At 39.9% G+C, this 27,614-nt stretch overlaps 1 protein-coding gene across 1 annotated transcript in view; it reads left to right on the forward strand.

Moving 5' to 3' along the window:
• The window catches only part of DPH6 (diphthamine biosynthesis 6), a 260,810-nt gene that overhangs the window by 98,627 nt on the left and 134,569 nt on the right, over positions 1 to 27,614 (forward strand). Inside the window, exons 9-12 of the mRNA XM_063118884.1 lie at positions 12,328 to 12,472; positions 15,784 to 15,915; positions 21,845 to 21,974; positions 25,617 to 25,791. Of these exons, the coding sequence (XP_062974954.1) occupies positions 12,328 to 12,472; positions 15,784 to 15,915; positions 21,845 to 21,974; positions 25,617 to 25,791 (582 nt within the window). The remainder of the gene's footprint in view (positions 1 to 12,327; positions 12,473 to 15,783; positions 15,916 to 21,844; positions 21,975 to 25,616; positions 25,792 to 27,614) is intronic.

The following is a 27,614-nucleotide window of genomic DNA, read 5'->3' on the forward strand; positions in this document are numbered from 1 at the left end:
TATTATTAATAATAATAATATTTATTTATATAGCACCATCAGTGTACATGGTGCTGTACAGAGTAAAACAATAAAACAGCAAAACTCTTCCGCATAGGCTTACATTCTAATAATAATAATTAGTAGTACTAAACCCTATATCATATTGACTTAAATCCTGATTATCACAAGTGAACCCAAATTTAAAGGTCTTGAAATATTTCAGAGCTGCTGCTTTGAGTGTTAGCCTACAGATGTTTTGGCCTACAACTCCCATGATCCCTCATTATTGGGTATGCTGTCTACGAGGATGCTGTTGCAGTTGCAACAGCTGCTGGACTAGATGGACAGGTCCAGAATAGTTCCAAAAGCCTGCTGAAACAAAAAAGTTTTTGACTGCCTCCAAAAGTGTAGCACAGAGGGAGCCAGCCTAGCCTCCCTGGGAAGGGAGTTCCAGAGCCTTGGAGAAGGCTCTAGGAGAAGGCTGTGAGCCCAAGTTGCCAAGAATTCTTCTGTATGTGCCCCTTGCACATGTACTGCCCTCGCAGTCCAGCTTTAATGTGCATATGGTGTTAAGTGCTGAGAACACTTTTGGTTCACCGTACAGATGATAGTGATCTATAGTGATAAAGGAGTTATGTTAGGCCCAAGTAGATAAGACCTTTATATGACCCATGCAAATCTGAATCTGCAAACAAGATTCACAAGAATGCTTCAGATGCCTCCACTGAAAGAATATGGAATGGCTGTCATGAGGCTGTGTAAGCTAGCCCTGCCACCAACCTGTGGTCATAGTGTTCAGAGAACATCAGGAGGGGCTCTGCACATGTACTTATGTGTGAATATAGGGCAATCCATCTAATCAGAATCTCCCCTTGCATGGAGATCTCTATATGCATACATTGATGCACATGTAAACCCCCTTCTAACACATCCCAGCTGTGGGGATGGCAAGGGGCGTGGCCCCAGGGTGTGTTGGAAATGCAGGCAGGGCTAGCTTGCAACCTATGTGTTCTTTCAGCACATGGGGGTAGTTGCCTGAACCCTGTTATGGTCTTCCCATCAAAACACATTAGTGAGGAAAAGTACTAGCTAAGGCTGCAATCTGAGCTTTCAGGCATAGTTGTGAAATTTATTAATCAGGGAAGATTGAACTCTGTCATTATTATTGAATGCTTCTCCTCATATCTCAACCCAATCCATTGAAAATATATGTGTGCTTTCAAAAAGTGTCTCACATGTGTTTGTATCATGGAAACTTTTCAGTTTTGGTGATGAGTGGGAAAGCAGTAGTTGAACAGCCACAAAGTGGCCCTTCCTCTGGTGATCTAATATTCTGTAACAATAATAATCTAACAACAATGTAATGCTGTCTGTGAAGCGTTGTGTTGCCATGCTGGAAGTGATTCATGACATTTGACACCTGTAAGCCAAACTGAGCAATGAGTTGTTCTGGGGTGTGTGTCCCATTTTTCATTCCATGAATTGGGTGCACTGGAAAAGCAAGGAAAATAATGGCAAAAATTATATCAAGGTCTATCATGAGCATTTATTGAGATTATTAATGAGAAGCAAAGTAACTTGCAGCTCAGATCAATTAATTTAGGATTATATCACAAGGATTAATAGCATGCAGAAGCTAAATATATATTTCTTAAGGGACGTGATACACTCCTAATGTTTTTGTTGAGACAAATAATTTACTTACAGGCTGATCCTATGCTCGGATACAGTCTGTTCAGGGATCTTTAATGCAAGCTCAGGAGATTTCATTGACAGTAGAGCAGAATTTAAGTGTAGTGTCTAATAACTGGCCCCATTTATTGTTGTCATTGAGGGAAGCTTGTTTGTTCTCGAATATGAATTGGAAGGAAGCCAGCAATCTTGCAAAAGTAGTGGTAGCTTCAAGAGTGAAGGCATTCTTGCACCAAATACCAATTTCATGGAAATGCATTTACAGTATGTTAAATAATATGTTACATGAGCAGACTTCTGCTTGGGTAGCAGAAGCTTCCTTTTGCATGTCCCCCAAATCTGCTCTGGAGGGCCCCCAAACCTCTGGATCAGATTTAGGGGTTTATATGGGGCTGCAGGGGAGAGGGGCAAATTTTATCTGTCGGTCTTGCAGAAGGACATCGCATGAAGTTCTAAGCAAGCACTGAAAACAACTTCAAGGGAAATTTGGAACAGGGAAATTGCGGATGTCTCTGGACCTTTCCTTTCTGTTTGCCACCAGTGTTCTTGGAATTCATTGAGTTAAATTCTTCGTTGAACTAAAGTGTGTGTGTGTGTGTGTGTGTATATATATATATATTTGGCATAATGATCATTCACAGTGTCTAGGCCATATATATGTATGTATGTATGTTTTGTGCATAGGGCACAGACACCGTGAATGATCATTATGCCAATTACTGTGTTTCATTTAAAACAAGTTAGATTTTGAGTGTATGTAGGCATATATATATACCACAGTAGGCCTTATTTAGGAAAGAATTGCTATATATTTACAAAAGAGAGACACGATTCATTTTTAAAGTTCTGTTTCTCTTTAGAGATTTTTCCCAGCACCATGTTCTCCATTCTCAAATGTGCTGTTTTAGTGCATACCTTGTTTGACAAGGATATTTTTTTTAACTGTGCAAAGCCTTAAAATATTACCGTGAGACTGAAAATTATGCCAGCCGACTATGTGAAGTGAAACCAAATAAGCTGAATAAGAGAACACTCTTGGAGAGGGGAGAAAAAGTGGAAATATATTAATATTTCTTAGGGGCACTGACTTTATTGCTCATGGCAAACTTGATGCTAAAATGCTCCATACATCACTACAATGTGACAGGCTAGGGAAAATGAAAAACACAAAGCTTTACATAAATCAAGCAAAAAATCATATTAAAATGCATAACATTTTATATAAGAATCAAGATTTTACTTTTATCTATTCAGAAGCTCTTTCCCTCTTCTTATGTAGATGTTTAAGATTTTGTTAAAGCCCCACAGTTTCAAGCAGTTTTATAGCAAATCATATTTCAAATTCATTGTAGACAAAGCTGTCATATTCTTAAAGAGCTTGCATTTATGGAATTGTAGTCTAGATTTTGGTATATACACTTAATGTCTTGTAGAATTAAGGAGGAAAATAGTTTGTTTTGTGATGTGATGGAATCACAGGAAAAGGCATTACAATCTTCAGATTAATTTATTTTCTGTCATGTTATAATAAGCTACGTTTTCAATAAATTGTAACTATGGAGGGGCCTTTGGTTTTTCAAGAGCATAATGCATTACTGATTTAAAAGTTTAACCCCATAAGACTGTTCATATCAGCAAGGCAAGCTTTTAGTCTTTTGGAACTTTGTTCCTTGTTCCTACTTCTTCTTCTAAAGCCCTTTAACTTATTAAAATATTGAAACACTATTTAATGTAAAACATTCAGTGGTCTCAATCTAAGGCACAGTTAAGCATACTTAAGTAACTTTGTTTAATGGAATATTAACAGGCCTAATTGTTCACCAAATTAAGGCAAATGCAAAATAGTGTAACTATTCAGTCCTGTAATAAAAGGAAAACAATTGTCTCACAAAGAAACAGATTCCTAGAGGGCAATTATGTACCGTGTTTCCCCGAAAATAAGACAGTGTCTTATATTAATTTTTGCTCCCAAAGATGCGCTAGGTCTTATTTTCAGGGGATGTCTTATTTTTCCATGAAGAAGAATACGGTACACATTTATTGTTGAACAAAAAAAAAGGTCTTATTTTCGGGGGGTTGCCTTATATTACAGCGAGAGGCAAAACTGTAGGTCTTATTTTCGGAGGATGTCTTACTTTCGGGGAAACAGGGTAGTATCTTTAAAGAATCTGTTAATAGAATTTTTAATATCCCCAAACACAAAATAATATTGACATAGATTTAATCTATATATAAACAATTCCTTTTTCTAAATTGCTGAAGTTATAATCTGTTAGAAGATAACTTCCATTTTTTAAAAAAACCACTTTATCTGCAACACAATGTAAATCCTATCCAGGTTATATTAAAGGTTCAACAATTAATTATAGGCAATCTACACTTCTATCTGTGTTGCAGATAAAAATATAATTTTTTAAAATAGGACGTTTAAGCCTTCGGGTCACTGGGAAAGCCTTCCAATCCAGACATCCCCTAATATCACCCCAAATAAATTCCTACAACTACCTTCTGATTTTGAGAGCAGTAGGCTCCTTATATACTTGGCTGTGTAATACAAAACCAGCATGTCGATTGAGAGTTCATTTGTTAGAATCCCCAGACCAGAATATATTCATGAATTAAAACCTATAAGTATATTTATTGGTGGAAAATAACAGCCAGAGCAAATAGTTTAGCCTTTCACCTATGCCTCCTCTCTTACTCTCTACTCTTCCTTTTTCATATCCCTCAACTCCTCTGCCTCTCTCCCTACCCACTTTTAACTGTCACTTCTCAACTGACGCTGTCCACCTGTCAGTCACCCTGACTCCACCCACCATTCCATCCAGATGCCCATCATTCCCCCACTCATTCTTCTGTTATAACTAGAGTGCAGACTTAAGCATTAATTATTCTCGTGAAATTACCAGCTTAGGTAAACTATGGAATTTGTAAGAGGTGGTGTTTGCCACCAACTGATAGGAGTTTTCCTAGCTCCTTGTCAAAGATGCACATATGGAGTGAAGGAGGAATTAGGAAAATATGTAGGATTATGTAATGTCAGCCATAAACCTGACCCACATACCAGTCCAACAAAAATAGAGACTTTTTTGTACTTGCTACACAATTACTCATTATCTGATGAGGGGGGTGCCTATCTGTGAAGATGGGTCCTGCTTCTCTAGCAGTGTAGAGCAGTGATCTGGATTCAGTCTTGTTGTTTGTGCCTGCCCTGCACAGAATTATTATGATGCCTCTTGTCCTCCTATTTGGGATAATGTTGGCTTATCTTAATGCACATAGAACATCTTGTCTCACTGGCTGCCATGGTGATGGTAGGCCCTCAAATTATATGATTCTGTAACAATGTACCAGAGATTTATCCTGTCTCTTATTGTGTTTCAAAGCTGTAAAAAAAAAAAACCCTACAAACATGCATAGTATGAAGAGAAAGTAGGCCTGAGCATACAGAGGAGTCGACCAGAGTACACTGAAACAGCAGGTCACTGGAATCAATTCTCATAATTCAAGATAATTGTAATAGAAATCCTATTTGGGCTGACCAGATTAAACAGGAATGGTATTTGCTGAGGGCACTGCATGGTGAGTTCAGTGCTCAAATATGTCATCCTCCTTAGTTATGTTTCACAGGTGTTAATTTTGCATTCTCTCAATTGAATATTTTATAATCACTCCACAATTTTGGCTAGCATGCCTTCGTATAATAATATGTCTCTGCTCTCTTTTGCTGCATTGTAATGCATTTTCTTTAGATAAATCTCTTCATGTTTAACTACAAAGGCTCACTGGAAATTTGTTTTAGATTGTTTCTGGCAGCACAATGAGCCCTTGTGCCTCAGGGAGAATAACATTTTATTCACTGTTCTGGTTTAATACATTACTGCACAACTTCAAGATGCATTTTTGCATAATAATTGGAAATATTTTTCTACCCTTTTTTTCATTAAAAACATAAGAATATTATTTTACCTACACATTTTATACATATATAAAAAACTTTTTAAAAGTATGGGTATTGACATATCAAACAAACTTTGTTTTCTGTTTTATAAACTCTTAAGAACATTATTTGTCATCTAACATTCATGATTGTCCACAGAAGCCTCAGTTTCTTCCTCATGGAAAAACAAGGCCACTATTTTCTGAAATGTACCTTCATAATTTCTTTAATTCTCATGTAAGAATATGGGATATGAGTAGAATGTGAAATTCCCAACTTTTTCCTGACTTTTACAATAGTTGTCATCTTATGCTGTCATTTCTCATACCCTGCAAATGGTTCCACACGATGGTGAGTCATGTAACTGTCAAAGTTGCATAGTTATTTATTTAATCTAAATTTAAAGGTTTGTTCCTTGCTTTACACTAAAATTCTAATGGTGGCTTAAAACAATTCGAAAACGCAATTGGCCTGGTTTGCACATATCAGCAATTCCTGAGTTGTTTAATCCAGAATTGCTAATATCTATGGGAGCAAGCAAGCATGTTGCCTCCCATGTGCTTGTCATTCCTGCTTTCAATTAACAACCCAGGAAAACCTCATCCCTGGGTCATTATCCTGAAATCCGAACCTGGAAACTCTGGGTTGTTCAGGGTTAAACAACCCTGAGATAACCCAACAACAAATTATGGGCAATTGTTGGGTTAATTCTGGATTCTTTAACCCATAAAAAAACATAGAATCATGAAGTTGGTGGCAGCCTTTTAGTCCATCTAGTCCAAGTCTCAGCTCAATGCAGGAAATGTCGAGCTGGAACATCACCAATAGATGATTGTCCAGCCTACCACCAAGGTGAGCCCCCTGTCTCCTGTATTAATTTCTCCTATTGTTCAGCTGAAATTACTCTCCTGTAACTTAAACCTGTTAGATCTAGCCCTGCCTTCTTGGGGTAGCTGAGAACAAATCTTTATCCTTCAGATATTGAAAGATTGCTATCATGTCTTCTTCCGCTTTACCATATCTAGTTCTCTACCTTTTTCTTAAAAGACTTGTTTCACATATCCGTAACCATCTTTGTTGCCTTCCTCTGGACCTATTCCAAAAATAAAACATTAAAAATATGTGTGGATTGCTATTTGCAGTCCTAGGAGGAGTAAATTTTTGAAAGACCATGGGTTACATCCAATATTAGTTCTACTTAGTGTAGAGCCATTGAAATTTAATGAAAATTTAAGTTGGACAAAAATTGGATACAACCGTTTCTTCCTCCTCTTCCCAACAGCAAGGTTGTCCTGCATATATAAAATAGAGGGACATTATTGAATAATAGGTGTTAAACTATAAAGAGCAGTAATAGCGAGCTTAGAATAATATTTTTTTAATTTTCTTTTCATTCTGTTGAAACAGAAATTGTAGCACCATGTCTCATTCATCCCCTCTCTCCCTTAAAGTTTTAAGGCTACCCAAATACATGGTGTGATATCATACAGTAGCTTCTACTACAACATGAAAAGAAAGCTATCACCGGGTTTGCATGTCACAGTGGTTGTTTAACTCAGGAATGCCTGGAGATTATTTATATTTATTTTATTTATTTATTACATTTTTATACCGCCCAATAGCCGGAGCTCTCTGGGCGGTTCACAAATGAGCAAGCATGCAAGCCATTTTCTATTTCATTTAACAACTTTAATTTTATTTTTTAAAGTAAATGGGGGGAAACCATGCAATTTTATTGGGAGTGTTTAAATGGAGCACTATTATATACTAGAATACTATGGAAATGTAATGATTTGCATTGTCAAGCAAAATATGAGTGAGAATGATTCAGTAAAAGAGATAGGATTCCCTTTTAAGGAAAATTGTAAAAACTATTTTCACACAGTCATCTAACTTAAGCTTTGCTTCACCCTTTTAAAGCCCTATTTTTAGGTAGGTAAAGTAAAGATGCATGATTAATAAAAACTCGAGATAAACTGATGTGAAATGTAAATGAAACTTAATCTTTTTAAACATTGGGCCTTTTCAGCCTATACCATAAAATACTACCCAACCAACCAGAGGCTAGGCAGTGCTTCAGGCTTTTAGATAGGGCCTGAAATGTCCATCCCTCCTGCCCTACAAAAAAGAAGTTAAGTGTCTTTTTGATTTCCACATATGCTTCCATCTGTGCTGCTGCTCTGGTGCCAGTTCCCCCCAATCGATCACTTCCCCGAAGTGATCATAGTCAATCAGGGGCTGCATAATGAATATAATGACATCATGTACAGCTAAACTAGAGTGAAGGTAATCCACCCTAATTCTGAACAGGCCATCATTTCTGCCCTGCTCATAGCACTTTCCCCCAAATTATTGAAAGGGAGGGTACACTTTTGAGGCAGACAAAAGCCAGGGCACAGACTCCTTCAGATTTATATCATTTGATTCTCTCAATTTGGATAAACTGAAAGATAATGACTCGATAGCTTTCATGATCAAGCATGGAAAACCATGACTCAAAATTAGGATCAATAAAAGAGTTCTGATTTTTCTTTGACTTCTAGTAACAGAAAATGAAGGAGGCAATACTTTTGGGGAATGGAGAGGGGGCATTTGTGTGTGTATGTGTATTCTGTTGGAACTATGATCTCTGACATGTAAGTTGCACTTAACTGACATGCTTACATATCTCAAGATGAAGATGTGACTCATTAAATGTGTAACTAATTCATAAAACCTTTATTCGTATATAAGAGACAAAACAGATCATTCAAGTAAATCAAATTAAAGATGATTTTAAAATGCTGGTAATATGAGAAAATGTGCCTGGCAAGTAATGCCATGTCTTATGGACTAAAGGAACAGAATCCTGCATGTAAGATTTGACTTATCTCTCCTTAAAACAAATCATTTCCATCCAGCTTCTTAAGAGCATGAAATCTTCTGTTAATCTCCATAGGATCAAAGTTGTTTTAAAAAATTAAACACTACTTTTTTAAAAAAAGCTTTTTTTAAAAGAAAAGAGAGGTTTGCATTTATTTGTAGTGAGTAGTTTAAAAACATTACTTGTTTTTAACCCTCCTTCTGTGTGGATTCATAAGCTGTTAGTGAGAGAGATGCCGGGCAGTATGGGGAAAGTAGCATTATTCTTAACCTAGTTAGCTTCCCTAAAATGCTGGGATGTTACATACAGGAACCCATTACGTGTAGAGTGTTAAAGCATCTCTATATTAAGGGGAAATTGTGTTGCTTACCTGGGGCTTTGTGCTTCTTGATTCTTTTGCACAATTATTACGGGCTGCATTGCACAGGTGGAGAGGGGCGACCACATCCTTTGAATTGAATACTTCCCTTTGCTTTTATTAAGATAGTGTCATCTAGTAGCAGAATATCCTGCTTTTTTCTGGATATTACCATATTAAAAGTAGTTTAATAGCAGGATTTTCCAGGGGATACCCTGGGAAGACATCCTAGCTGTTGACAATGTCAGCTAATGGGCCTGAAAACTTTCGTGAGTAGCCAATCACAAACGTGCAATAAATCACTCATTTAGAGGAGCCCCTAGTATATGTGTGTGCTAGTTGAACTTCGTCTCATTTATTCAGAAATACTGAGATTCTCTTTTTACTTTTCAAAGAAGTAACTCATCGTGGCCTTTCTTTAAGAAAAAGTAAAAGATGTGTCCACTATTTTCCCCTTTAAGAAATTAATTCAGCTTCACACATCCTGAAGTCTCTCCTCCCTCCATAACTTCCTTTCTTTCAAAGAGAAAAAAACACCTTACGTGTTCACTACTTGATATGGCAAGTCTATTCCCCACCCAAATAATCTGTATCTCAAGTGTCTGTTCACAGTGCAAGAAGCTGCATGTGGTCTCCCTCAAATGTTGTTTTAACAGGAGAGGTGATCAAGGCAGAAAACGAGAAGCAAAGAGATTATCAGAGTCTTTTCCTTCCAACTTCAGAGTTTCAAGCTCTGTTCTATTCTGAGAACTGCTCAGTGGGAGAAATGCTGTCAGTTTTAGATTTTTGTAACAACAAGCCTCCTCTGCTGAGGAAATGAAGATCTCTGACAAGCTAGACACTGAGGCTGCTAATTATGGTTGTTCTTTTTAAGGTGTACATGAAACTTGAGGCATGTAGCAAAATCAGGTTCTTTATTCCAAGAAGTTTACAGGGGCCCAATCCAGAACAAGCGTGCAACCACATCTGACTACATGTTAACGAGGGGTGAAAATATGTATGAGAGAACTCTGCATAATTTATTGTTCATTTCTGTTTTGGCAGAGTGGGCCTGAAAATTAAGAGGGATTTTGCAAGATATCACTATTCCTAGTGAAGAGAATGCTAATTGTCAATTCATAGTTTTCAGCAATACATCTTCATGAGAAAATACACATTTTCCAGAATGACATGGGCCCAAAGAGAGAATCAACGAATGTACAGTATTTACTGCTGTCAAGGCATTATTTTTGCTTGGTCCTATGCAGACAAAAACACAAAGAATTTCTTTGAAAAAAGGAGGCTTTTAATGGGTATTCTGTACATGACCTGCTTTGTGTGATAGTTTCCAAGGCAGAAGATAAATGGACTTTGTTCTTGGACTACAAACAACAAGCAGCTCTACCTATGTTGGCATAGACATGCCTAAGTTGATGAAGAGTCCCAGGTCGCATGCTGTTCAAGAGGTTTTAATGGTGGTGGTGACACTGATTGATTTCCTATGTTGTTGAAGGAATTTAGTGTTTAATTTTTATTAAGAAAATATTACCACTTGTCCCATGTATTACCATCTCAAAGTGAAAAGCTATCCCCTTTCTCTTATTATTATTTTTATGGTGATACTATTAAACTTCTACAGCCCTAGTAAAAATCTGACAAAGAATGAGTGTAAATTAGGGATATTTGATTGGAAAGCCTGTATGATCCATAGGCTAGAGATTTGGACCACATTAATTTAGAGCGCAGTCCTAGGCATGTTTACTGGAAATTGTAGGACTTTGTCTAAACGTGCATAGGATTGCACCCTAAAGATCCAGTATGGAGCCTTAGGCAAGTCATTGGCCCCATTCAGAAGACACTTTAAACCACGGCTTTAACCACAGTGGTTAAGCCAGAAAGCCAGGCCATGTTCAGAAGACACCATAAACTATGGCTTTAACCATGGTGAATAAGGCTTTCTGGCTTAACCACCGTGGTTAAAGCCATGGTTTAAGGTGTCTTCTTAATGGGGCCACTGTCTTTCAGCCTTAGTCTGTAAAACACTTGATACATGTGTAAAGTAATTTAGAACAAGAAAGCTACTTTTGGAGCACTTGCTTACTGTGAAACACTTCTGTGCCAAAAGCTGTTTACCAGGTGACATGAGAGAAGGGCATTGAATTTTTTGAAGCAAATCCAAAACAGTATGGGATGTCATAGGCAGAGTGAACAGTAAAAATATACTTCACACTTAAAGAAGCAGCAGAGATGTAGTTACCAAATAACTTGTGAATTATTCTTGAAACCAATTAAACAGCAGGCATTATCTCATTAATCATCAATTTCTTGCTACTCTAACTAACCCTTACTCTCAAAATCTAACTTTTGTCACTCACTTCTCACCACAACTCAATCAAACTTCCTCAGCTAACTGAAGCTGAAATCCTGTGCAAACTTGCCTGGGAGAAATGAACTCAATGGTACTTACTTCTGAGTAGACATGTATAGGAATGCACTGTAAGGAATCTCCTTCAACTCCTTTCTAACTGCCTAGATACTGCTGTCAATTTCTAGCTTCTTTCCCCCTAAGAGTCTCAGAGACTGACAATAGTACCATAGTTCTTTGAATCCCGGTTTAAAAGTAGGTCTGTGCCAAATGATCAAGAGTTTTTGTGCAAAAAAATGGTATTGGAGGAGAGTCATAGCTGTTGCTGTTGTGCCTTTCCCCAACTTGAAAGAGTAAATCCCCCATTTAACCTGAGCCAGGATCTCACTTAATTTAGGACTGGTTTCTAAGGAAAACTGGTTAGTACTAACCATGATTAAAATCAGTGCCAGGATTTCCCTTAGCTGTGATTAAGTTGGGATGGGTGGGGTGATACAATCCAGAAATGGAAAGGGATTCAGTCCACCTTTTGCCCACCCATGTTGTGGATTATGATATTAACTGTACTTGTCGACTCATCATGTTGTGCCTATGGGGATGATGATGATGATATAATGAAAAAAATGTCCTATCAGTGTGTAAGCTGGAGAGAAAAATGCCTGATCCACACCAGAAGAGAGTAGCAGACAGTGGCACGTTCTTGTTTTGTTCAGTTCACAAAATATTTTAGTGTTTTTGTCTTAAATTAAATAGGTTTGCATTGTCAAATTTTAAGGTTGCATTTAAAGCACTTTCTTGTCTCCATTACCATGAGCATGATGAATGTTCCCGTGTGTATGATTGATTTGCATTGCTTTATCTATATACTGATCCTCTGTTAATTGTGCTAAGTAAATTAAATCATTGTGTAATGCCTGTTCACTTAGGCTGCAATCTAATTTTATGTGTGCAAGTCCCGTGGATCTCCAAGATACTCAAGTGTGGTCATTGTGTCCAGAAACACATTCTGAGGAATAAGTCTCATCATCTTGCATCCATGTCTTAATCTAACACTAAATAAAACATCCTATATTTCCTTTTATTACAAGATAATTCTCCAAGAGTTATAATTTTGAGATAACCCATGCTGCAATATTTATTTCAATCAGGTGCAGAATTTTGGCAAAATCCTGGCTGGGAGCTGTACTTGTGAGGTAAAGTGGCTTGAAGATAACATCTCGCCTCCATCAGATGAACAAAAGGAAACCCCTTGCATCACCTGGTTCACTTCTACGCCTACCTTCATGAAATCCAGTGAGTTTTCTGCTTCCCTCAGTTATTATCCAACGTCACGCTATTGGAAAGCTCACAAGAGTAGGCATTGTTCTGCTAGTGGTTGGCCAAGCACTAGAAGAACAACTAGCACCAGCAGCACCTAGTGTAATTAATGCAGTGCTAAAGCAGAATCAAAGATTTGGATTTGACACTTGGGAGTTTCTGTCTGTGGTAGAAGCTTTGTGCCAGCTGAAAGATACCGTTGGATACAACCCACTATCACTATTTTCTGTTTTCTTGCTAAAATACTTTTAAGGTAAGTGAATAGTAGAAAAGACTTCATTTTTAACATCCCCCCAGTAAAACGTTGCATTTTTAATACAATCTAAAATCCCTTCAGCACATCCTAACTTTGTGTTGAAAAGGTAACTTTTTCGTAGTTGAGATTTGCAGTGAAGGTCTTTTGACTTTTTGTTTTCCTTCATTCTACCTTCAGAATGTTATTAGAGAGGTAAGCATATTTCTTAGCTCAGAGGTAAGTTCAAGGCTCTCACTCTTGGCCTCTAATGACACTCTCCTGCATGGATGGAAGATTTATTCATATAATTCCCATTAGTGTTAATAACTATTATAGCTTTCCAGTGTTGATCTCCTCCCCAACGATGTGCCTTTGCCTCTTTAAATTTGAGCTATAGGACTGCTGCTCTTATTTATCTGCATGAATTAGAACTACATCCCACAAAAAGGCACTCTATTCTGAGAAGTCCTATTTGTTTCAATAAAGTACCGCATAGAAGAGTAATATCCATGCTCAGGGAAATAGAACAAAGATGTTCTTTTTTATACCACGATTAAAGGCCAAGGTGGGCAACCTAGAGTCTACGGACCTATGGAAGTTTGGCACACACCATATTCTGTAGCGAGTGCCGTTCATGTCAGAGCCACAGCTAGAATAATATTTCCATTCCTTTGAACTGTTAATTTAAATTAATAATTTAAATCCCCAATTCTAAATATTTGTGCTAAAGCTTTTTGTTTGTTGTTTATTCGTTCAGTCGTTTCCGACTCTTCGTGACTTCATGGACCAGCACACGCCAGAGCTTTCTGTCGGCCGTTGCCACCCCTAGCTTCCCCAAGGTCAAGTCTGTCACCTCCAGAATATCATCCATCCATCTTGCCCTTGGTCGGCCCCTCTTCCTTTTGCCTTCCACTTTCCCTAGCATCAGCCTCTTCTCCAGGGTATCCTTTCTTCTCATTATGTGGCCAAAGTACTTCAGTTTTGCCTTTAATACCATTCCCTCAAGTAAGCAGTCTGGCTTTATTTCCTGGAGTATGGACTGGTTTGATCTTCTTGCAGTCCAAGGCACTCTCAGAATTTTCCTCCAACACCACAGTTCAAAAGCATCTATCTTCCTTCGCTCAGCTTTCCTTATGGTCCAGCTCTCGCAGCCATAGGTTACTACGGGGAATACCATTGCTTTTACTATGCGGACCTTTGTTGTCAGTGTGGTGTCTCTGCTCTTAACTATTTTATCAAGATTTGTCATTGCTCTCCTCCCAAGAAGTAAACGTCTTCTGATTTCCTGGCTGCAGTCAGCGTCTGCAGTAATCTTTGCGCCCAGAAATACAAAGTCTGTCACTGCCTCCACGTTTTCTCCCTCTATTTGCCAGTTATCAATCAAGCTGGTTGCCATAATCTTGGCTTTTTTTGAGGTTTAACTGCAACCCAGCTTTTGCACTTTCTTCTTTCACCTTTGTCATAAGGCTCCTCAGCACCTCCTCGCTTTCAGCCATCAAAGTGGTGTCATCTGCATATCTGAGATTGTTAATGTTTCTTCCTGCGATTTTAACTCCAGCCTTGGATTCGTCAAGCCCAGCACGTCGCATGATGTGTTCTGCATACAAGTTGAATAGGTAAGGTGAGAGTATACAACCCTGCTGTACTCCTTTCCCAATCTTAAACCAGTCCGTTGTTCCGTGGTCTGTTCTTACCGTTGCTACTTGTTCGTTATACAGATTCCTCAGGAGGCAGACAAGATGACTTGGTATCCCCATACCACCAAGAACTTGCTACAGTTTGTTATGATCCACACAGTCAAAGGCTTTAGAATAGTCAATAAAACAGAAATAGATGTTTTTCTAGAACTCCCTGGCTTTCTTCATTATCCAGCGGATATTGGCAATTTGGTCTCTAGTTCCTCTGCCTTTTCTAAACCCATCTTGTACATCTGGCAATTCTCGCTCCATGAATTGCTGGAGTCTACCTTGCAGGATCTTGAGCATTACCTTGCTGGCATGTGAAATGTGCAGGCACAGAAGTTTGCACACCATGACTTGCATTCTAGGAGCCTAAGACACTTGAACTTTACTGCCTCTTCTTACTCTTTGCCGCCTTCTGTGCCCTTATGAAAATGTCTTCCTGAGGGGAAGGGGTACCCTCAAGAATGGCTGTGATGTGGCACTGAGATGGGACTCCAGCTGGAGAGGGCAATCGGAGAAGCTCTCGCACAACAGGAAGTGGTTTCCATTCACACTAGGGCACAATTGGATCCAAGCCCATAACTGGAGCATTTGTTGGCCTATGTAAAAGCAGTTCGTAGGCTGTATCCATTAGTATCTAAAGCTCAGCTCTTATTTGATTGGTGCAGGAGAGTATAGCATGAAAACAGAATAGCGGCATGGTTCAAGAAGCGGCAACATTCTAAAATAGCCTTGGCCTCCCATGAGCTGAAGGGCTCCTTCTGACAGTGGGAGGCTTTTGATCCAGCAGAGCATTTGCTCCAGCTGAACAAAGGAGGAGATGGTTTTCTCTGGCTCCCCGATCCCCCGGCAGCCTTCTGTGTCCCCTGAAAACCTGTCTCAGAAGGGGACCCTCCAGTACAGTGGGGTAGGCGGTGCTGCGGATTGCAGAAAAAGGGGGGAAATTAGCAAAAATTGCTTCCTTGCCTTGCTGCCCATGGGAGTGATCTGAATGGAAGAATGTTTGAGGACATGCCCCAATGGCAGAAGAAAACTTTGGATCTGACCCATTATATGAATTATTTCTACAGTCCTTTTGGGATTAAATGAGTAAAATAATGTCCTATGTTCATTCATAGCCCAGTCCTAAGTGATTTTTCTACATTCATAGCCCAATTCTAAGTAATGTTTAGTTGGAGTTAATCTGATTTAGTTCATAGTAATCTGGGGTGGGTGGAGATTTCAAGAGTTTACAGTTAGTACAGCAGAAATGTAGGACTCTTTTTATTTAATCTAAAATAGAAAGGTTTGTGTTTTGGGAGATAAAATTCAATCAGGGTAAACAATTTGCCATTATAATCTCATGTTTAATTTTGTTTTTGTTTTGACAGAGAAGACATTTGAATGCTCAGGGAAGTCTCTAAAAGGTTACCAGTGGATAACAGGCATCAGTGCTCACCTTCAGCCATCCAAAGGAGGAAGTGTGCAGGAATCGGCTAAAGATGTATTTTCGTCACTCCGAGGTGGTTTATTGGGTATTTCATAATGCTACGTAACACCTGGAACAGATATGCTTTACTTAGGGCTGCAACCTATAATCAGTAATCAGTTTGATTCAATTAATTAAAGGCTTTGTATGCAATTTTGAAAGCACCAGTTACTTGTATTTTGCAGGTTTTCTAAGCTGCAGCCAAGAAGGCTGAGGGCGCAATCCTATGCATGTTTATTCCACCTTGAGGCCCAGCATAGGGCAAAAGGCAGGAAATAATAATAATAATAATAATAATAATAATAATAATAATAATAATAATAATAATACAATTCATACTGACAAAACAATACCTTGCAACCGACTAAACATAATGATCATAGACAAACATTGTCTATGTATTTTATGGTGTTTTTATTTGTGTTGTACACCACCTCAATCCAGAGGAAGAGGTGGGTAACAAATAACTAAATATATTATTATGATTATATTTAAAGAAAAACACACATACCTCATCGACGTAGCAATACCGAATGACAAAAATGTTGTTGAAAGGGAAGAGGAAAAGAGGAAAATATACACTATTGGCCATGGAAGTCAAAGAACTATGGCAACAGAAAAAGGTCACAATTATTCCTTTAGTCACATCAGTCACTGGCATCACATCAAAAAAATACTATACAGAGAACCTTCAGAAACTGGGCCTACCAAAATACATCCACACCAACATCTAGAAAGCAGTCTTACTTAAAACATGCTCAATTGCCAGGAAATTCCTGAATCTTTAAAAGACAGCATGACTTGGCAAAGCCTGTCATGTCCATCTAGAAAAAGCGCCATGAGCAAGAAAGAGATAATGTTTAGAAATGGGGGGGGGGAGTCCTATAACTCCCACTATTCCCCAGCCAGCATCTCCCAAGAGAGTAAGACATCTGGTTTGCTATGAGGGGACAGGGCCAGCTGCTGGAAAACAAAAGACGCTCCGGCAGCAGACCACTGCCCATCACCAGCCAAAAGCATCTTGGTTCTTCAAAGCAGCTGGCCCCTCCCCATTCTGGCATGGCGGTTCTCTCACCCTCCAGGGCGTACCTTAGGCAGCCACTTCACTCTTCTGGGGTCTTTCATTATATGAGGAAGCAGGCTTTCTTTTTCAGGTTCTCCCAGTGCCAAACAGAACTGAGTGGAGGCCCTCAGGGGAATGAGGAACTCTCTCCCATGATGCTAATTTTAATAAAATTAATCGTTTTAAAGTGCATTTGTTTAATTAATTATATTTTAAAAAATTGGTTGAGGACCCAATTTTTATTTATTTTTTTACATTCAAAATCCGTTACTGCAGAGCTTTGTTAGATTAGCTATGCCAGTATTGCATGTCTTAAAAATCACAACACGGGAATTGTTATATTTAATACTGAATGATAGCAGGAGCTTACAGAAGTCGTACATGCGAGTAATTTTTAAAGCATTTTTCATTGTGTTATTTATAAAAGACAGTGGAGTTTGTTTTCATACCTTTATCTTTCTCTGTATGCACTCCCTGTTGTGTGTGCTTTCTGCTCGCTAAACTGCCTTTATCACCATAATTTTAAATTAAGTTCTCCGGAAAGCTGTTGCTGTGGTACATTTTGGCATCTAGGATTAGGTCAGTGGCTTTAAATCTCATTTATGTACTTAATGCAAGGAAAGAATTGCTGTCTTGGGAATTCTGGTAGCTGGATTTCTTACTATCAAACCCTTACAAGATATTGGCATATAAAACAAAATGCTTCCATTTTGTTCTGCATCTTTCCTCATTTTTACACTTTTAAATAAAGAAATGTTTATGCAGGCATCTTTTTCATTCATAAAAATGGAAATTGCTCTCTGAGGCTGCAATGGGCAAGCTTGTATTCTTGTTCACGGATACTTTTGATGCATTGGCTCATAAAACCTTAACATTTGGCTTGTGCAGCTGAGTTCACGACTGAATACAGAATGATAAGGAAGCGCTAGCTATTTTGCAAAGCAAGAGGCGGCATGCTTTCCAAAGGACCCTTAAGCTAGTTCCTAACAACCTGGAAATCAGCAAGGAGGATGTAATCAGACTTGTAGGTAAAAGCAGCAATGTTCTGCATAAATCTTTTGGGCATAATATGTAAATTGAAGCAATGGGGCTCTCTAACATTTACTTGGTTCTTGTTATATTTCCATGGGCCCCAGCCAATCCAAACTGTGTATGCCTTTGCCGTTCTTTCCATTAGCAGGAAACGAAAAGTAGTGGTTGTGTTTCTGGCTGGAGGCTATGAAGCCTGCTGGTTTTTTGGCAGATTACTTACATTTAAACTATTGTTTTCCATTTCTGGCAAACTACTAGCATTTTGGTCCCAGGTAATACTTGTATTTCCTGTGGATATTTATTTTGCTTTCTGAGCAGGGGGTGGGGACAGTGACTGAATTATGGTCCTGTCATCAAAAGGAACTACTACAGGTTTCTTTGCCAAAACATTGCTGAGACTCTTCAGGTATGTGTTATATGTGTTATAACCTTTTCCTGGAACAGCCATACCTGCTGTCCGCTCACTCTTCCAGCCTGTTCTGTATCCTGGTGTGAAGATGGAGGAAACAAAAGCCTTCTTGCAAGGCTAATTGCTTTAATGCCCTTTGAAAAGGCTTGTGCTCTGCCAAATGGAAATCTGCTGGTTCACTGCATAACACATGAAGTAGTCCTAACTCTCAGTATTAAGGCCACAGGCCTATTAGTTTATAGAATAGTTTATAGTTTATAGAATGAAAAGATAATGTTCAGTGCTACTCTGCTTCCAGCAGTCAAACACCTCAAAATATCTGTATAACCTGTGCCCTCTGCATGTTTTGGACCACAACTCCCATCAGCCTCTGCTAGCATGGTCAATGGTCAGGAATGCTGGGAGTTGCAGTCGAATACATCTGAGGGTACCAGTTTGGAGAAGGCAGCTCTACACCAAAGATGTTTTAAAAGCCCACGAACCAGATGCCACAATTACATTACATATATTATTTGCAAAATGGGCATATTCTTCTCGGATATTGATGGAGCTGCTCCCCTTCCAAGCACCAGACAAGTGTGCTGCGCTTGATCTTCCCCTCCCCATGCGGGGAAGGTGACGAACAAGTCAAGGAGCAGGTCAGGTGAATGAGCCTTCACTGTGAATGAGCCTTCCCCATTGGGAGAAGCCTGTGCACAGCGAAGCCAACCAAATGGCATCAGGGGATATAGCCATACTACATTTGATATCATTTGGCCCATGAAAGCCCCTGCCCACCCCACCTCATTTTAGTTGTCCGTCCCTAAATTAGGAGGTGCTAGGAGGACCTCTTCCTTACAGCAGGGGTGGGGAACTTTTTTCAGGCCACGGGCAAAGTGAATGGGGACAAGATATGATTCTTACCGATTTTAAACCTACTCAGACGAAAGCAGGATGAGCTTCAGCATGTCAACTTAGGAGTAAGCTGGAATGGATCACTGAGCACCACTTTCAAATAACATCCCCAAAACCAAGCATCTCCATTTTTAATGACAAGTAAGCATGAACAGCATGTTTACAGAAGTAAACAGGGCAAGCCTCAGAAGTAAGCAGGGCTGAATCACCCAGTACCTTCCTCCCCAGGCCTTGATTGTAGATAACAGCAGTTCCCTGGTGAGCGCTGAGAAAGGGAGTCTTTTTCAATGCCGAGCAGGGGCACTGGAACTCTGGGCAATATTGGGAATTGGGTGTTAGGGAGGACAGATTAAAGGGTAAGACTGGATGGGGTTTTAAAGGGTAAAGACAGGATGGGGTTACTGGTCCAATCAGCAAATGCGAGGACCAGTAACCTTACAAGTTATGTCTGATGTTAATATTATTTGGTCGTTCGGTAAGTCCTTGACTTGTACTAGGTAATTTGTGTAATGTGTGAAGAAGGGCAGTTGTGTAAGACTACTTTTATAATCAATATCCACCCGAAATGAGAAATCCTTTTTTCCAGAAGTAGCATCTGCAACCTTTCTTGACTACCTTTCTTTTTTCCTTACACAGTTCACATCAAGAAAGAAGAAGCATTAGCTGTTGACTGTGCATGAGCCCTTAAAAGACGGCAATATCCTATTCGATTCTACCACTAACGTAAATTAAGTTGTGCTAGTGTAAGCGACCTCTATTGCAATGCCAATAATGTTTGCTGGTGCAGTGGATTCTCCCAGAAAATCTGTCTCGCCAGCAAACGCTATTGGCATTGTGCTAGTGGTCGCTTACACTAGTGCAATGTGATTTATGTTAGCGGTAATGTCAAATAAGATACTGTTCTAGGCTATTGTCCAGAATATGTGTTTTCAAAACAAGATTGGGCTTATTAGGAATGTGAGTTCTATGGACCAATGTAGACCTAATGAAGGGAGTTTGGTGTGTGTGGGGGAGGGGGTTTTGATACTTATGACACCTTCATGCATTCACCCAATATATGAGGGTTGAGCGGGATCGCTCTGGTAGGTTGTTTCCAGTCCACATCATGGTGCCCAGCAGCAATCAGGACTCCCCTTCACCTGGTGGAATCTTATGATAGTTCATCTCTACATGTGTAGAGCCTGTTCTCTTTGAGGCTGAGCATATATCAGCACGAAGGGGGTGTTGCTGGTCAGTGCAATCCTGATCCTCCATCAGTATGTAGACTTCCTCTCCCTGAAGCAAATTCCTCTTTCCAAGGATATTATCCAAGACTGCTTAAGGTGTTCCTCTGAAGAAACTAGTTGACCCTGTGTTTCTGTACTTGAAAACATGTTGGGTCCTAATAAACTAACTTGATTCCTGTGATCCAACGGATATATTGGTACCAGTATGAATTGCAGTTAAGTCTAACCAGGCTTTCTGCTTAAGCAGGATTTTAAACTGGAGCTTGAAGCTGGCTGAAAATCCCTGTTAAGCACTGAACCTGATTATCCTTAATCGTAGTAGTATCTGCTTTTGAGAGGGACAGGGCAGGGGGAGGATTCCCTCTTGTGGGGTGCCCCCAGTCCCTTAACCACTGTTAAGAGACAATTTGTTTCATCTTCATCAGCCCTGAATTTGGTGCCTCATTAGAACATAACCACTTCCTAGAAATTATCCACTATTAACTACCTTTATGGAATTTTATAGACCACCTCTAACCTTGTAGGTAGGGACCTTTCTGAGCTTGGCATGAATGCCAGTGTAGTAGCTGTTCATGACCCTAACAATATCTCCAAGTTATTGAGCTAGAAATCACCTCTAATCATTTATTAAAACACCTTTGCTTTGAGATGGACTCCAGTAAACACCTCTAATATGATTACACAATTTTCCTCACACACCCTTGATTTTTCTTCTGTTACCACACAGGGGCAGAACTAAAGGTGTCCTTCCATATATGAGAAAAGATAACAGGACTTGGCCGATGCTGAGAGAAATCCCAAGGGATCGTACTGTTTGTGCAACCTTATGCGGAAGCTGAAGGGCCTTGCTATTTACTGTTTTACTCTGTACAGCACCATGTACATTGATGGTGCTATATAAATAAATAAATAATAATAATAATAATAATAAGCATGAGAATTTCTGTAGAACCGGGTGAACTCCTGAACATTATGCAGTGCTTAGTAGCATTGCTCATGCCTTCTGCTCACAATTCTTTGAATCTCTGCTGATGTTTGCAAACCATTCTGATTAAGTCACTTTGGACAATACAAGAATGTAACGTTATACAAAGGTGTTTTAGATAGAAAAAATGAAATAGCTGTCCATGCAATATATCAGAAATTAGTGTCCCTTTCTAAATATCTTTCTAAAGCCATTGTTGCTCTATTATAAGGCTTCAGTCAATCTACGAGGCTGTATAGCTGTTACAATTTACTTTTCATTGGGAAGTACTTTGCTAAAATATTCCAGCTATCATTCTGTACAAATTTAATGTTTCATGTCTTTAACAGCTGCATTATTTTGTTCCACGTGCAGCTCATCTGAATTCAAAAGGATTGGAATTGACAGATATTATTTTGGTCCATCTGTACATGAAGAGCATGAAGGATTTTGCTGTGATAAATTCTGTCTATATGACAGCATTTGATTTGTGTCCCCCAGCCAGGTAGGCTCAAACTACTGCTGCCTTATATTTATGATACACTGGAATATCCGCCGTTGTTGCTACTGCTTTATTTATGATTTTTCTTCTGACTTGGTTTCTCTCAGTCATTTGGTTCTGGGCTTCCTTTCACCCATTTGTATGTCTCTCTTTGAAGACATGATCTTTTACTCTCTGTTTTAGCAGCTGCGTGTAAATGGCCGCTTCTTAAATAAGGGCCTTACATATCCCAGGTGTATACCTACCATCGTAGAAGAGGCATGCGTGCTCCTGAAAGCACTCTTGCCTCATGGCGAGTCCAGGCTCTCTGCCATTGAAGTAGCTCCTCACAAACCTAGCATCCCATCTCATAGAAGCCTAATTGAAATAGCTAATGTACCTGCAGCGGCATGCAGCATTAACGGCCACTGCTAATGGGCAAAAGTGGCATATTTAAATAACAGGTGAGTTTTTCTCCTCTTTTAGAAGAAAATCGTCTGCAGTGCCTAAAATAGGATGCAGTATCTGAAGGAATGTGCTCTCTTAGTGAACCGATGCAGATGCAGTGAGGCTTCCTCCATTTCCCACTTGAGCGTCGGTTTCCATAAACTTGCAGCCTGTTTCTGTGACTCAGGAGCATTTTTAAAGCAGACTCCATTGCGCTGTTAGGGGGCTGCTATTCAAGAGACGAGAAGACAAGATGCTCTACTGTTCACCTTGTCCTGCCATGCAGCTCACAGCCATAGGCAGATATTTTCCCAATCATTTTCCAGCTCTGCTGTGTAGCAACAGCCGTGTCCAGCCTTTTACTTTTATGTGGTTATGCCTGCAGTGTTGCTTCCATCACTGCCGTTTTACCTCCTGATTGAATAGCCATATTGGGGGCTTAATAGTGAATTCAGCACAAGCATGTTTTCCTTCTCATTCCTCTTAATTTGGAACCCTCTTCACATGTATTTCATTTCTAGTTTCTTAATAAAAATGTTAATATATAAAGTTAATGAAATAAGGACTCTACAATTAAAATATTTTTAATGCTGCATAAAATATTTTATAAGAAGGAAATTCTTTAGGATTTTTTTTCCTGTTGAGGACTTTATTACTTATTCCAGTTAATAAGATATATTTCTCCTTACTTAGTAATAGCTTTACTAGTAATTGGATCTCTGTGAAACTCATTGCATTGGAGACTTCGTTGAGATAAATATCCAGTGTTCCTTATTAATGTCATGCCCCATAATTTCTATGTGTTATCCCAATATATAATCGGTTGAGAAGAGGCCCAGAAATAATGGAATTAAGTTTCAACCCTCCATGTTATAAGCAAGAAGGATATAGAAAGCAGGAGGCCTCTGGAGTGATCTGCCAAGCTGTGGTGCTGCATAGTCACTAGGCAGCTGAATGGGCGTGCTCTCTCTTGAGATTTCATTGTCCGTTCTGGATGACAGCTCAGGGAAGGAGGCACAATGTGGGACAGGCAAATGGATTAGCAGCCCTTTTAATACTACAGCCGGCCCCACAGGCACCAGACCCAGAATTTATTTCTGGACCAGGGAGAGCACTCCTGCTGCTAGAGTACTGTCAAATTACCCCAACGTTGAGTGGGAACACCTTGGGTGGGAGAACTCAGCCACGCCCGCCCTGTCATATGCTCACCCCTTTGCCGTCCCTGCCCCCGCTCGTCGGGCTGCATGAGCTTCTTCTGAGGTTCAGCTCGACTCGGCCGGATGAGCACTCAGCAGCCATTCATCCTCACAGCCAAAACTGCTCACTTCTTCCTGCTGCGTCAATGGGGTCTTACGACCACCGTTAATACAGCGGGGGAAGTGCACACTTTCTGGAGCCTCCATTGCCCCTTATGTCCAGTGCTGTATTTGGTTGTTAAAGGGCCAGCGGCCTTTTCCTGTAAGCATTGGCTTTTCTTGGGAGGAATGAGGAGCCACTTGGGACCTGCTCCTTGGGTCCACTCCTCTGAGTCAGAGGGTGATGGCACTTCTTGGGTGTCCTGTGGATACTGCTCTGCCCCCTTCCTGCACCAGGCAGCCTCCATTGGATCCCAGTTCTGCAAATGGAAGGAATCATTTTAATTATGGAGGGACATGTCTGGATACAACCCATTGTGTATTTTCCTATACCTACGTGTATTTAGATAAAAAGCAGGGATGGGGAACATCTGTCCTGTGGACCTAATACAACCTGCAGAGGTTCTTCATCTGGCCTACAAAGCTTCCTTGGATTCCTCCAGGGGCTGAAACTCTGCCTCCAAGCCCTGCCCCAAGGAAACCTCGCTGTTATGTCTGACCTGTGAATTGGGAGGATGAGCAGTGTGCAGAGGACTCCCCATTGCTATCCCCTGAACACAGATTGGAAATGACAGTGAGGATATGTAACAGGGACTTAGCTGGAGAGGGGAGCAGCGACCAAGTCCTTATCTCCATGCTGAAGGAGGCATGGAATGCCATGCTTCTCTCAGCAACAGAGAAAGGCAAAATGGGAGGATGACATCAGTGGGCTTGGCCATGCCCACTCACATCCAGTCCATAATAAAGACCTTCCTCGCTCCTGATATAGAGAACCAGCGACAGTGTCAGGGCTTGGTGTCATTGGGTACTTACTGAGGTCTATTCCCCAGCAGATGGAATAGAGCCAGAGCCTCCTGGCTCTGCTGTTGCTCCTGCTTACTGATTGCTGCCTGTTCATCTGTCCTTTCCCAGGGTGCAAGCAGTGGCAAGAGCAAGGAGCTGCAGCCTCCACTTGCCTTGCATTCTTCCTCTGGGTAGTTGAGCAGATTGGTTCCAGACAGTAGTTAAGAGGAGGTAGGCTTACTGGGAAAGGGCAGTAAAGGCATCTAATGAGGACACCTTGCTCAGCCTCCACTCCCTACAAAACATGGTATGAACCAGTCCTGAGAAACAGGAAAAAGGTAATTCATAGAGTGTCCAACCACAGACAGGAATTAAATTGGAAGATCTTCAGAGGAGGGCTTTTTTGGCCATTCCATGACCAACAGAATGTCACCACATAACATCTTGAAAGCGGGCCTTCTCAGTAGTGGTACCCATCCCATGAAACACCTTCCCTTGCACGTTTCAGAAGACAGAAAATGGGATGTGTTGTAAATGCCTCCTGAAAACGTACTTGTTTAGACTAGCTTTTCATTGTTCTGCTCCATTTTACTCTCTCTTTTTAGCTTAACCTTTACTGTTGCAAGTTGGATTTTTTTAGTGTCAAATTGTACTAGATATGATTTTTAATATTTTTCTATGTAGACCACTTGGAGATTTTATTATATTAAGCAGTATACAATTATTATTATTATTATTATTATTTATTTATTTATTTATTTATTTATTTATATAGCACCATCAGTGTACATGGTGCTGTACAGAGTAAAACAGTAAATAGCAAGACCCTGCCGCATAGGCTTACATTCTAATAAAACCATAATAAAACAATAAGGAGGGGAAGAGAAAGCAAACAGGCACAGGGTAGGGTAAACAGGCACTGGGTAGGGTAAAACTAACAGTATAAAGTCAGAACAAAATCACGTTTTAAAAGCTTTAGGAAAAAGAAATTTTTTTAGCTGAGCTTTAAAAGCTGCGGTTGAACTTTGTTGTTGTTGTTGAAATGCCACAAATGAAAAACCTCTGCCTTCCAATTTTTCAGAGTCTGTGTAGAAGCCCCCTTGCCTGAAGGACTCTGGTTTCAGATGGACTGCCTCACACATAAGTATGCTGGGATGATCAGTGATGTGCCTTGTTATCAGAAGCAGGTTATGCATGTACAGAGCATTTCTCACTGGGCCCCTGCCAACATAGGACCTTACAGTCAGTGCATACAGGTATGAAGTCTTTATTTATTTATTTATTTTATTTATTTAAGGATTTTTATGCCTCCATTCAGCCAAAAAAGGCTCTCACGGCAGCTTACAAAAGTATTTCTTGACAGTCCGTGCCCACAGGCTTACAATCTAAAAGACATGACACAAAAGGAAAGGGGATTGGGAGGGAGGAGGAGGAGGGGGAAAAGGAAAGCAAATTCAGGCACTACAATATCAGTTGCAAAGTTCAGCAGTTACAGTTGACAGCAGGAGGGAGGGAGCTCTCAGCTGGAGCTGGACCCAGGCACGGTGGAGAGGTGCCTGGCTACTGCTTCCTCCCTCACTGGTGGCCTCTGCAGAGACAGTTGGTAGCAGGATTAGCTTTACCTTTAGCTTCCCACTGGATTATCAGTTCTGTGTGGAATTGTTTCAGTTCTGAGTTTATTTGAATCTGCATATGGAAGTACTAGGTGATTCATCTTACAGAAATTAATATTGGTTTTTATTTTCCTTTGAGCAGAATACATAATTTTATAGTTTGAAGCTGAACTAGATGAAAGAAATGTATTGGCAATATAAATGTTCAATAATATAAATATATTTAAGTTTAAGTTTATAAAGGAATTGTGAAAGCAAGAGAAGGATATCCCAATATGGAGCGAGTTGGGACATGAAATCTGTTTTGATCAGTGCATATCACAATACCTGTGGAACAAATAATTTTGAATAAACATTGCCAGGAATTTAGTCCCACAGTAGGACTTAAATTGGGATTCATTGTTGGTTGGGCTGAGTAGAATGACCGAAACGTCTGTATGTGGAGTAACAAGTACGCTATAATCCTTATCGTTTTGTCTTTACAAGGTGCTGAAAAGCGTTAACAAAAAAATGTTGATGTGCCATCTATATAGGCCTAGTGCTATATGTTTTCCCCAAACCTGAAAGTGCCATGTACAATTGCAATTGAAGTGCACCATTGTCAGCCTTCATTTTTGTGCAATACATCTACAAGTTGGTACAGACCATACTAATGCACAAAATCTCTGGTTAGATGGACTGTATAAGGATGGAACCAACCATTGCTAAACAAAAAAGGGGTTAAAAATCCATGGAACTGCCCCCTGGAAACAGCAGCCATGTGTAACCTCTCCCCGCCCCCCCCCCCCCGTCCTCCCCATGCCCTCTGTAATGCCTAGTAGAACTTGCCTTATCCCTCTGCCCCTCTTCTTGCTCCCACAGGATTGGTGGCTGCCCATTGGGTCGAATAAACTCTATTAAACTTTAGGGAGAAGGAGAGGATGACTTCACGTGGTTATCATTATTAGCATTAGCCACGGGTTTATAATGTCTGGTTTCCCCCTTAAGTCTGCCAACTCAGTTTTGAAGCCTCTGAATGCAACACAGTATAAAAATACATACTTATACCTTCCACCGTGATATGGCCAGATTGAACAAAAAGATGATTATTTTCTGATGACCAGAATTGTGAAAAAGTGAAGTGTGTTTAATTCATATATTTTTCTCGCCATACAAATCATTGTAATACCACAAATTCCTAGATTTACCGCCAGGGCTTTTGAAATTTCTTCTCAATTCATACTAAACGAGTTGATAGAAAGATGAGCTGTTAAACCTATGTACAATGAAAATGCCTTTGCTGAATATCCTGAATATTTAATGCAGTGTTACATGAAAAGGGATATCATAGAAGGTGTAATAGAGAAGTGACTGGGATTATTATAGGCCAGGAGACCAAGTGGTAGAGAACATTGTTATTTTACTCAGTGCCACAGAAAGTTAAGGGGGGCTTGAGGTAAGAGCACAGTGATTGAATCTAGTTCCCA

This window comes from Elgaria multicarinata, chromosome 2, assembly GCF_023053635.1.
Source record: "Elgaria multicarinata webbii isolate HBS135686 ecotype San Diego chromosome 2, rElgMul1.1.pri, whole genome shotgun sequence".
NCBI classification, from domain to species: Eukaryota; Metazoa; Chordata; class Lepidosauria; order Squamata; family Anguidae; genus Elgaria; species Elgaria multicarinata.